This window comes from Triticum aestivum, chromosome 1D (assembly GCF_018294505.1).
Source record: "Triticum aestivum cultivar Chinese Spring chromosome 1D, IWGSC CS RefSeq v2.1, whole genome shotgun sequence".
In the NCBI taxonomy this organism is placed as follows: domain Eukaryota; kingdom Viridiplantae; phylum Streptophyta; class Magnoliopsida; order Poales; family Poaceae; genus Triticum; species Triticum aestivum.
Window position 1 is genome coordinate 447,570,604 of NC_057796.1, and position 12,283 is coordinate 447,582,886.

General features: G+C 45.5%; 1 protein-coding gene across 1 annotated transcript in view; it reads left to right on the forward strand.

The window, feature by feature from the left end:
* Positions 1-9,377: 9,377 nt before the first annotated feature.
* Positions 9,378-12,283, forward strand: part of LOC123182801 (myosin-17) — a 17,092-nt gene continuing 14,186 nt past the window's right edge. Inside the window, exons 1-6 of the mRNA XM_044595469.1 lie at positions 9,378-9,793; positions 10,568-10,696; positions 11,343-11,486; positions 11,578-11,723; positions 11,833-11,989; positions 12,144-12,202. Of these exons, the coding sequence (XP_044451404.1) occupies positions 9,791-9,793; positions 10,568-10,696; positions 11,343-11,486; positions 11,578-11,723; positions 11,833-11,989; positions 12,144-12,202 (638 nt within the window). The 5' untranslated portion in view covers positions 9,378-9,790. The remainder of the gene's footprint in view (positions 9,794-10,567; positions 10,697-11,342; positions 11,487-11,577; positions 11,724-11,832; positions 11,990-12,143; positions 12,203-12,283) is intronic.

Genomic DNA, 12,283 nt, shown 5'->3' on the forward strand with positions numbered 1-12,283 from the left:
TGAGGTTCTCCTCCTCTCTCATCGCCAAAGCGACGACCGGAGAGGGGGGACATGCCCGTTGATGAGGGAGGCCAAATTGGCCGACCGCACAGGGCCCCAAAATTTTGGGGGCCCCTGGTCCAGCAAGTTATATGTGTACATATATGTGAAAAGTAGAAGGCCCAGTAAAAAATACACTCCAGCCAGCCCATTCTAGCAGCCATGCACGCAGCCCCCTGCAGCACGCCAGTTCATTTCCCTAACTCTCGTCTCCCAATTACGATTATAGCATCAGAAATCCAGATAATTTCTAAACAAAATCAAAATCCCGATCGCACTTACATGAAAAGGCAACAGGGCGGCGACGGCTGGGTGCCTGGCCGACGGCGATAGTATCGAGCAAGGCGACGATAGCAGAAGGAAGACACAAGGTCAAACTAGGAGTGCGTACGCGGCAGCCGATCGGCCAGGCGGCCACGCCCCACGGCGCATCATCCTGCCAAAAGTAAGTCCTTGTAGAGAAAGCCCTAATTTATTTTGCTAGTGTAGGCTACTTTTTTGTTAAATGGAAATTTCAAAATCTTACATGTAGGTGACTCCGGTGGCCCTTGACGTGCCGCGACGAGAAGAGTCACGGTCCCAACGTTTGACCTCCTGCCGTCCCGCGCCCCCTGCCTCTTTTTTCTTCCGAAGCTTCTGGCCGGCGACACGGCAGGGTCCGGGAAGCAGGTCAGCAGGCTCCAGGAAGCCAAGGCACGGCTACATCCACCTTTTCAGTTCAGATGAACGACGACGGCGACCGACCGGTGCAACGGCAACGGCAGCGGATGCAGGCGGATATTAATCAGTAGTGATTTATGTGTGCTGGGTGAGTGCTGACAGCAACGTCTCGCCAACTCAGTAGGATTGTCGCTGCATGCGTCGTGGGCAAACGCCTGCCTCGTGGTTTCCCTCTTCCCAGCAGGCCAAGCCGTCCTCGAGCTTGGAATTCAGGGCGGCGACGGTGCACGCTGCGGCAGACGTACGGCAGGGGCGGTGCACCATTAACGACGGCGTTTGACTGTTTGAGAAGCACGGGCTGCTGCACTTGCATGGTTGGACGGCTGATATTTTACTCGAACTGTGCAGAACCTGGAGTCTAGCTAGTCGGTGGACATTTTTTTTGGTAGCTAGTCCATTGTTTGGTTCTCGGGGATTTTCAACTTCGAATATGCAAGTATTCATAACTACGTCTCTCTTTCTCTCTCTCTCCCCCTCCTGTTTGGCGGAATTCAGAACCACGTCTCAGAGTCACGCGCAAAAATTTATCCCAGATTATCATTGCTTTATAGGGCTCTTTTGAAATAGTTTGGATTGTTTACCACATGTGTCACGCGGTCTATGTGTAGGACTCAGGTGCTCTTGTTTTGGAAGAGATTTTTGCAAATGGCAATAATCCTTACATATGTATCAATACGATGAATTCATTCCACCAACCCTAGCCCTCTCGTCGTCCCCCACGGGGACTAGGGTGGCGGCACCACTTTCCTCTTCCCTCGCCTCTGCACCCTCTCTTCCCCGCCACCATGTCGGCCGGAGCCGCCAGGGCAAAGCCCCTTGTGGTGGTCGACAGCAAGGCACTTCTCTCCTTGGCTCATGGGTGGCCGACGGTGGGCGGCTGGACTAGGCGGAGGCGCTGAGATGTTATGGGACTTGGAGGAGCGACGACGAGCATCTGTGGTGGCGGCGTGCACACGTGGTGGTGGCGCAACAGCGGTGTGGGTGGTTGGTGGTGGCGCGGCAGCTGCGCGTGAATCTGGCGTAGGGCCATGCTCGGTGGCGGACCGTTGTGCCTCGGCATGTGCGGACTGTCGTGCGATGGTGGGGATGGGGTTTGATGAGCAGCAGCGAGCTGCAAGTAGTTCTTGTGGTGGTGACGCGGAATCGGGCCCCGGCGTGCTCGAAAGCGGCACTCTGGTGCTCCAGCGTGCCAGATCCTTTGGATGGCACGAGGCAACCCCCTCACCGGTGCGATGCGGGGCGGTGGCGTACCGAGGCCAGGCCATGACCAGCAGCAGGCGATGGTTTTGTGTGGTTCTCCGGTGGCCCGCTGGGGTTAGATGTAGGGTTAGGTTGTGAGCGGGTTTTGAGGGATAGACCAGACCTGGCCCATTGAGTCCCGCTACTCCGGCAACCTGTCTTCCAGGGCTGCCCACAGCGATGATGCTGGCGGGCCCCAATGATCCGCGCCCCCGACTGAGGCGGGAGTTGGAGACGGATCTGCCTCCCGTGTCTGGTTTCCTTTGCACGTGTATTGGCTTCGTTTCTAGGCGGTCCGACATGGCTACAACATTCCCACCCATTTTGGTGCCCATGTCTATGCGTGGGCTTCAGTGCCCTCGAGGCTTGACAGTGGTGGAGTATCTGTCTTGCAAGCCGGTGCAATGGTCATGTATGGTGAGGCTGCTCGGTTTGGCTCTCCGACGAGCGGCGTGGTAGTGGGTATCAATGGTATGTGTCGGCCATGTGTGTGGCGAGGCATGTTGTGGCGGGTGATCCTGGTGAGGCTACCGCCGACGGTGGCGGTCAAGCCCTAATCCGAATCTAGAGTACCCGGTACACTGATGTGAGATCCTCGTCGGGGTGGGTTTGCGACCTGTTCCCATGATGTGACAGATAGAAAAGGTCAAGTGAAAGCTTTGCGCCTTGATGCCGACGGCGGCAATGCATGCATGTGGGTGTCCTTATCCTCTCGGGGTGCCGCCTTGGCCCTCTCCTTACCCTCTGGCACTCCAAGTGAAAACCTTTTGTCTGCTTCGGTTGACGCGGCGGCGGCAATCACGTTGTGTCCCTCCCAGGGACAGCGTCGCTGAGTTTATTGATCCCTCGGACGTGATGGCATGCCTTATGTGCTTCTTCTCGATGGCACGCTGGAAGCGTTTAGTTGTGCATGTTTGTGTGTTTTTAAACGTTATTGGCTTGCTTTATCGTGTATTGTTTTTAAACGTTCTTGGCTTGCTTTAATGTTAGTTGTGCACGTTTGTGTCGTTTGACCATGTGGCCTTATTTATATTTTATCTATTATTAGGTATTATAGATGTTGTTATTTTATTCTACAATCTTGGTCAAACATTCAAATGGTTGACTTGCACAGAAATCAATACACCTTATATTCTGGAACAGAGGGAGTATAAAGTGCGATGAAAGACTGTTTCGAGTTTGTATGGTCAATACAATTTATTTCTCAAGAGCAGCTGGACAAGGCCGAGGTGGGTGAGCACGTAGGCCCCAAATAACCAAGTATTGGTACACAGGTATACATATAACTAGCTTAATCCAACGACACAAAACGCCATTTTTAATGAACAAACACACTTAATTTCAATTATTAATGTTCAATGGGATACAAATGCCAATAGGAGGCTCGAGGAACCAGACATGGCGCCCAACATCTAAAGAAGTAGCTAATCTAGCTAAACGATGATCCTTCATAATACATATGCATTGTTCATGGCTAAAACTACAAGCCCAAAACTGATTTCTTCTAGAAAGAACCTTCTTCATGATCATGTAGTAATCACCAAGATGTGTTAAAAGTTGATGACCTCAGAAAGTCAAAAGCAACCATGAGGTTATTAAGCATAAGATCTCCACCAAACACCCAGGCTGCTCTGCATGCATAAGCTTCAAGGGCCGTCGGCTCAGTAACTCCCTCGTATACCACTGTTGACGCTCTGAGGAACACTCCATTCTCGACTCTGCAAACCAATTTCCATCTGAAACTTATCAGGGTCTAACAATGTTGGAGAAGTAGTATTGCTGCATCTTTTTAACAGAACAACTCCCTTGTTTGTCGACTTGGCGACATCCCCAGCAACATTTAACTTCGACACTCCATTCGGTTTGTTTCTTCGGTTTATTTCATTGGATTTTCTTTGTTTTTTTGTGTTTTTTCTGTGTTTCTTCACAGGTTTTTTTCGTTTTTCCTTTTCCTTTTTCTTCTTTTTAACACATGTCCACATTTTTCAATACATAATGTACGTTTTTTATATATTTGTGGAACATTTTTCGGTACACATTGATTTCTTATTCAAATAGATGACGTACATTTGTTCGAACACATGTTAAACATTTTTTAGATACACATTGAACATTTTCTAATGGCATGAAACATTTTCAAACTATGTGAACATTTTTCTTACAATGTATAAACATTTTTAGAAACAACATGAAGATATTTTAAATATGCGTGAATTTTTTTTCAAGTGCCACATACATTTTAATATTACTAAGTATTTTTAACTACACAAATATTTGTTTTTACATTTTATAGAAATTTATTCAAAAATCATGAAAATATTTTGAAACACGTGAACATTTTTACAATGTAAAGTAAATTTTTAATGCTATCACCATTTTCTAAAAGTTGTGCGACCATTTTTTATACACTGTGTTAGCTTTTTTTAATGCGTGATGAATCTTTTAACTGAATGAAATTTTGAAATATAAAATACTCCTTCATTCGAAAATGTAAGATTAGTTTTTACACTATGGTAGTGTTAAAATAGTGTCAAAATGATCTTACATTTTAGGACTGAGGGAATACATTTTTATAATATTGTTGAAATATAAACTATGGTAAAAAAGAAATAAAAAGAACCTGACAATACTTGGGCCAGTCCACTGTACGCTCGCTTGAGGCGATACAAACATTCCGTCTTGCTTCAAGCGAGATATAGGAGCCCACGTATAGCGAGAACAGTGTATGATTTATAGGGACCCTCTAAATTGGCACGCTTCGTTACATATGTGTTGATTCGTTCATTTTGTTTCTTGTTTTAACTTTATTTATTTTTCAAAAATTCTAAAACATATGTATTTTCAAAACTACTTACTATTTTTAAATCATTGTACATTAAACAATAATTTATATAATAATGTAACCAGAGTGTTCACGCAACTTTTAAAAAATGCTGATAAAATTCAAAAAAATATTTGTGACACTTCAAAAAATTCAAGCCTGTCAAAACAAATGTTTGTGACATTTTTTCAAAAACATGTTTATGCAATATAAAATAAATGTTCATGGAATTTAAAAATACATTTGTACCATTAAAATTTGGTCATGTATTCAATAAATATGTTTGTGGATTTTTTTCAAAACATGTTCATACAATGAAAAAAGTTTGTGTAATTTTAAAATAATTTGAGTACATCATGAAATAAATCTTTTTATGCAATATAAAATAAATCTTAACATTTAAAAAGGTTCACTTGTTTCAAAATTGTTTGAGTAAATTATTCTAAAATGTTTATACAATGTAAAAAATGTTGACTTAGTTTAGTTTTTTTTCATACTAGTTTCAATGGGTATGTGAAAGATGTTTAGCATGAAAAAGAGAAATGCTCAAACTTGTATTAAAAAATGTTCATCATGTATTCGGAAAATGTTCAAGGTGCATCCAAAAAGTCTCCATGCGTATAAAAAATGTAGAACATGTATTCAAAAAAGTTGATATGTATCTGAAAAAAGAAAAGAAAAAAATGAACAACAAAAAGAAAAACGGATGAAAACCATAAAGAAAAGCACATGAAAAAGAAATACCTGCACGGAGCCTTCCCGAAACCGCTCGACTGGGTCGTCCCACTAAGACAACGCAGCAGCAAACGCGAGAGGCGGGGTAGGCCTATGTCTCACAATAAGAAAATTGTAGGCACCATGTCTACCAAGCACACATGTACTATCCTTTTAACTTGTTCATGTATCGCTCGTTCTTTACTTATTTTGTGCCTTTTTTCACATGTTCTCTTTTACCAATCATCCAAGATGTGATGTGCTTGCCGCATCTTCCTACTTCGCCGATCGGCAATTGCCCACTAGTCCACCACACATGCTTCGTGCCTCCACTATTAGGTATTGGTAATGAATTTTTTTCTTGATTACCAGTATTTCCTCTGATCTATGTTAATTGCCGCTAATTTAGTATAAATTACTAAGTCGGTGACAATTAATATGTTTTGAAGGGAGTACTTGATTAATTTTGATCTCCCCGGAGCTAGATTAGGGCTAGGAATAGGACGAATTATTTGTTTATGAGGCTAGCTATTGGTAATGAATTAATATTTCTACGGAGGTAGGTTTGGAGTTGGATGAGTTGAGTTTGTTTCTGACCAGTTTAAATACTAAATGAAGCCTCTCCCTCTAGCCCACTCTCTATTGGTCCATTTACTGTTGGAACAGGATTTCACGATGCTTTATATTACTAAAGCTAAACGGCCAAATGGTACAAGTTATTGAGACCCGTTTTCGCACCGGAGGAACACCCCAACTCATAGGTGACACCCCCAAGAGGGTCACGCGCAAAGCCACGCTTCTGCCACGTCAGTTGAGGCAGGCAGATGTTTTCACTCTTAGCGCGGTAGGGAAAGGTGGGGACAAAGGCGGTGCCCCAAGAGGATCAAAACACCCACAAGCATTGCCACAACAAAGATGAAAAGCTTTCTCTCGACCCCACCCCCATCGCACCGTACGAGCAGAACACATGCCCCTCCACGATGGGACCCCACCATGACAGAACCAGGAGCGCATATCCAGATCAGGGCTTGGCTACCACCGACGATGACAACTTCACCAGTATCGCCCACCACATCACACCTCGCCACCCACATGGCCGAAGCACATCACTAACACTAGCCACCGCAATGCTCGCTGGAGAGCTAATTCACGTAGCCCGCCATCCAGGGCTGCTACCCCGTCATCCTTGGCCCCAAGACCACCCATGTGCCATGTCTACATCGACTGACCACTATAGGAGAGGACGAGAAGGACATGCACATGTGCCATGTCTATAGCCACTGACCATTGTAGGAGAGGACGAGAAGGACATCAATTACATTTTAAATTGAACCCATATGCCAAGTATATGAGATAAAGTGAACCTATATGTTAAATGAAAGGACATCAATTACATTTTACTCTTCTATTTTATTTTGTAAAGAGGCTAATCAGGTCATGTTCTTCTCAAAACATTTTGTAAAGAGGCTAATCAGGTGGGGCCTTTGCATGAAGCTCTCGCTCCTTGCAGTTTCTTTTTACATCTTCCCATCTGTAAGCATGCAACATTTGCGCCAGAACGTGATTTTCAAAGAAATGAAAGAAGAAGATAAATCATGCCATAATGTGAATGTATATAGTGTAAGTGTGTGTGTGTGTGGGGGCGCGCGCGCCAAAGTCCACCACTAAATTGTCTGTTCAAATGCTAATGACTCTATTTGTCTTTGAAGGTATGTTCATCACTTCTTGGAACAAGGATGAGTGGTTTCACAACTCAATCTTTAAACCTAGCTTGGACTCCTCCTTCCAAGAGGTTTGTAAAATTAAATGTGGATGCATGCTTCCTGGACAACACGAGTCAAGGTTTTGTGAGTTTAATTGCCCATGTGGCGAGGCCTTATGTGCATGCTACCATGTCCTCGCGCCCTACTCCGACGTGTAAGAGGTGAAAACCATGGCTATCAAGTCGGTTTTGCATTAACTATTCATATTTTGGATACCACAATTTTTAGTTGAATCTGACTTGGCTACGGTGGTGAACATACTCAGTTGTGATGGTATATACATATTTATCTAGGCTGTGGCATATTTATATAGACATTTGCCATCTCATCAATATTTGTTCTGACTACAAAATTCAAAAGGCTTGAAGAGGACAAAACTCTATTGAACATGATTTGACAACTTTGATGGGCCATACGGGGATCGATAATCTGTCGCTGCTTTCAATATTGCCCCCTATTTGTGACTTGGTTTGTAAAGACTTTGTATTCCTTATTTGTAATATGCGGAGACGGTTTGCTACATGGAGTGCATAACCGACCATTCGAGGGGGTGATGGGGCTAAGGAACAAGAAGGTGTTTGAGGTGTGGCTCAACTCCTTGTTGGATTCATTGTGCCATTGTCGCGAGACTAGATGATTCTGTGTTTGCTTCACCAACATGCCTGTCAAAATGCTTATATTTTTGTAGTATTAAATATTTTCTCAAATGCCATGGATTTGGTGGATGGGTCCATCATGTGACTTACTTTAATCTAGATGCTAGAGACATCATAATGGTTTATTTTTGTGAAGACCCATGACTTTACACAAAAATGCATGGCACGGCTAGTAAGGTCCAAGTCAGCACTGATGTGTAAAATGCTTTCCAACACGTTCAATTTTTTTTTACTAAACTGAACATATATGCCGAGTTTAAGGTGCCTATTTAACCATTTTCAAGTTTATGAGATAAATTGAACCCACAGGTCAAATCAAAGGACACCAATTGCACTTTATTCTTCTTAAATCTTTTTTCAAAAAGAGGCTAATCCAAGTCTGTGTTCTTCTCGAAAAATTTAGAGGACAACAAGTGGTTCGTTGCATGAAGTTGTCGCTTCCTGCACGTACATATTTTGATTTCCCCATGTGCAAGTTTGTATCCAACACGGTCATAACATGAGTTTTAAAGACATCTAAGAAGAAAACCATGCCATAACATGGATCTATATAGTATAAGTGTGTGCGTGTGCCTCCGCACGCCACCGCCCACGGCCGGAGCAACAGCCACGCGCAGGCCGCTGCCCCACCCGTGCCGCCCACCCGGATCCCAGCGTCAGACCGAGGACGAACCCGCCGGAAAACGCGAGATCTGGCAAGGACGCATCGCCACCACCGCCACCAAGCGCCCGAAGCGCCGGTCACCTTGCTGCCCAGGAACGCCAGGCCGAGGCGCCCTCAGCCCATGCCGCCCGCTGGTCACCGGCCAGGGAGGTCGCCCGAGCCAGATCTGGGCCGGGGACAACCACCGCCGCCACCCTGCACGGGCACGCCCCACCACACCCCGACGCGCAGCCGCCCACCCCGCCGCACCAGGACGCCCCCGACCGGCCGCCCCGGCCACCGACGCGCCACGCCGCCCTGTAGAGCCGCGCGCCTCCGCTCGATGCAGCTGTCCCGCGCCAGCCCACCACGAGGAAGGGGAAAGAGGCCCCGCCGCCCTGTAGAGCCGCGTGCCGGCGGCGGCGAGGGAGGAGGAGGGAAGGGGGGAGTAGGGGTTGGAGGCGCTAGGGTTCGCCTCCCCGCTCGCGGGAGCGGGGCCTGAGGTGTCCACGGCTAAAAGTTCACAACAGCTTCCTCAGAATCTGCAGCTCAGCCAAACACAACCTATTATTGTAAAATTTTTCTTCTTCAGGTCTTTGTTAATCAATGCCAAACTGAAATCGTAGTTACTCGACCGTCGGATCTCATCGCAAGCTAAACGCAACATTTCAAATTTGGTGCGTCCCGTTCCCTTGGGTCACACTGCCACAGTGCACCATCGGCGCCATTCTCCCCCACCTCCCATGGATTTTGGCGAAGGCGCCATTGGTGGCGGGCGCTCCCAGAATCGCACGTTCGCCCGGGCGGCCAGACTCGTCCTCCTCCCCCTCCTCCTCCTCTCCCTCCCCCTTCCCCCACCCCATGGTGCCAAAAATAGATGGGAGTCGCCTCGCCTCTGTCCGCGCCCCACGTTCCCGCTCCCCTCCCGGCTCCGGCCCCGGCTCGCCTCCCTCCGCCCGCCCGCGCGCTCACCGCCGGTGCCGGCATCGCGCGTCTCCCCGCACGCGCGCGCTCGATCCACGCGGAACGCACCGGGCTCGGGCTGTTCCCTCCGCCTCCGCGGCCGCGAGGCGACCGGCGAGCGGCCCAAGGGACGGAGACACCGCCGCCGCCCCGCCTCCGGCCGCCGCCGCCGTCGACGGCTCGATTCTCCCCCACACGGTCGTAGCATTCCGGCTCCCCCGCGCGTGACCCCATGGTGAGTTGTTTGGCCTGTCGCTGTCTGACGAATATCGGACGGTGAGATCCCCTTGTTTTTGGTTTGGTTTGCACGGCGCGCGCCTCGCTTCCCGTAGTTTTGCATCGTCGTGACTTTGTTTATTGGACTCGAATTGTGCGTCAATGGTGCGAGGAAAACTCAGTACATTCAGGTCAGCACGCGCGCGGCGTGTCCCATGCGGTTTGATGCACGCGAGACCGAACTGATTATGTTTGCTATAAGTATGGGCAATGAACGGAGGATCGATTTTGTGTTGCTGTCAATTGTTCGATCTGTTGGGGGCAGTTCAAAGCTGAAGGACGCGGAGTTTTGCGCTAAAATGCACTTTTAGTTAATTTGCTAGGTTCGTTTTGCTCTACGAGTGTATATCAGAAGAAGGCCTCTTGTTTTTACATGGGAAAATTGGCTGAATTTGATTAAGCAACCTTGCTTTTCTGGTTCCGTTGTGCGAGACAAATACTTATTTCTAGTTATTATCATGTTAGGCTGCGCTTAAGCATGCTGGACAGTATTGGCTGAAATCTAGTATGTTAAATTATTGACAACGCTGTTAGTGTACTGGGTGTTTCCAGATTGAGTGCGTTAGTTTCAGTTTCATCATTTGACAGGCCATTCTTAGGTTTACTGCACCTATCTGCTTTTCATAAACTATGTCCCTAATGGTGTTTTGAGCCTTCTTGCCAATACATTTACCGCAGAAACTACAAGAATTTTTTCTGACTTGTTTTTCTCTCCTACTTGCCACATGTGCAGGCTGGGACATTAAACATTGTTGTAGGCTCCCATGTATGGCTGGAGGATAAAGATTTAGCTTGGATTGATGGTGAGGTCTTCCGAATTGAAGGCCAAAATGCCCATGTCCGCACTACTAACGGAAAGACGGTATGTGTGGGCGTGTGGGTGATGTCGGTTACAAGCTACATGCATCAGTAATGGTTCTCTGTGTTGTCCAAATGTGCCCTTTCCTTGTTCATGATGGGCTACATTTCTAGTTTTATTACCTAAGGCACTCGCTGATTTTTAGGTATTATAGCTGTTTTAGATATCCTTATACAACACTTGTACCTATAGTACTACTCCCTCCGTTTCCAAATATAAGTCTTTCTAGAGATTCCAACAAGTGACTACATACGGAGCAAAATGTGTGAATCTACACTCTAAAATATGTCTACATACATCTGTATGTTGTAGTCCATTTGAAATGTCTAAAGGGACTTATATTTAGGAACGGAGGGAGTAGATGCCTATGTATTCAGTAACAATTATAAGAGTTAATACATGTATCTGTACCTACCTAAAACAGTTACATACATATCTTTAGTGTGCCCTTTAAATTGCAGTTTGGTATTATGATATACTCCCTCCGTCCCAAAATTCTTGTCTTAGATTTATCTAGATACGGATGTATCTAACACTAAAACGTGAATAGATACATCCATATGTAGACAAATCTAAGACAAGAATTTTGGAACGGAGGGAGTATATTGATATGCTTCTGGTCCTGAAAACTTTAATTTTGCGAGACCAGGTTACTGCAAGCATATCAAACATTCATCCGAAGGACACAGAAGTTCTATCTGATGGAATTGATGACATGACACGATTATCATACTTACATGAGCCTGGTGTTTTGGACAATCTCGCTGTCCGATATGCCAAAAATATTATTTATGTAAGCTTTTGTTGTTCACTTGTATCATGAGAGAAATGTTCAAAAGTAAATGGGTTTAAATTTTCTTATGTACTTTTTGTTTGAGTTCCAGACCTATACTGGCAATATTTTGATTGCAATAAATCCATTCCAAAGTCTGCCTCATATTGCTGAACCCAGTACTATGGAGAAGTACAGAGGTGCAAATTTTGGTGAGCTTGATCCTCATGTATTTGCGCTCGCTGATGTTTCTTACAGGTGAATGCCTATACTAATATTGATGGATAATTTCTTTAACATATATACTGCATGGGCAGTACCAATATTGATGGTACCTCTTGTGACATTGTTTTGAATAAGGAAACAGGCAAATGATGAATGAGGGAAAGAGCAACTCCATTTTGGTGAGTGGTGAAAGTGGTGCTGGTAAAACTGAAACCACAAAGCTGCTTATGAGATATCTTGCATTTTTGGGTGGACGATCTAAAACTGGAGGGAGGACCGTTGAACAACAAGTTTTAGAAGTGAGTTGGGAATCATAATATTCTTACAGTTCTTTCTTGTTGCTTATTGTAGTATTCTTCCTGTTCAAAATACGGTGAAGGCATTAGAAGTTATATGCCATATGTAGTTTCACCTGCAACTAATCTCCTGTATCTATTTTTTGCTTCATCGCAGTCAAATCCAGTCCTTGAAGCATTTGGCAATGCAAAAACTGTTCGGAACAACAACTCAAGGTTTGTTTTTACACTGACAGTTTTGAGTCTTCGGAGATAATTCGTTTAGAAGTTATCCAGTTTAGGATATTTAATAACTCT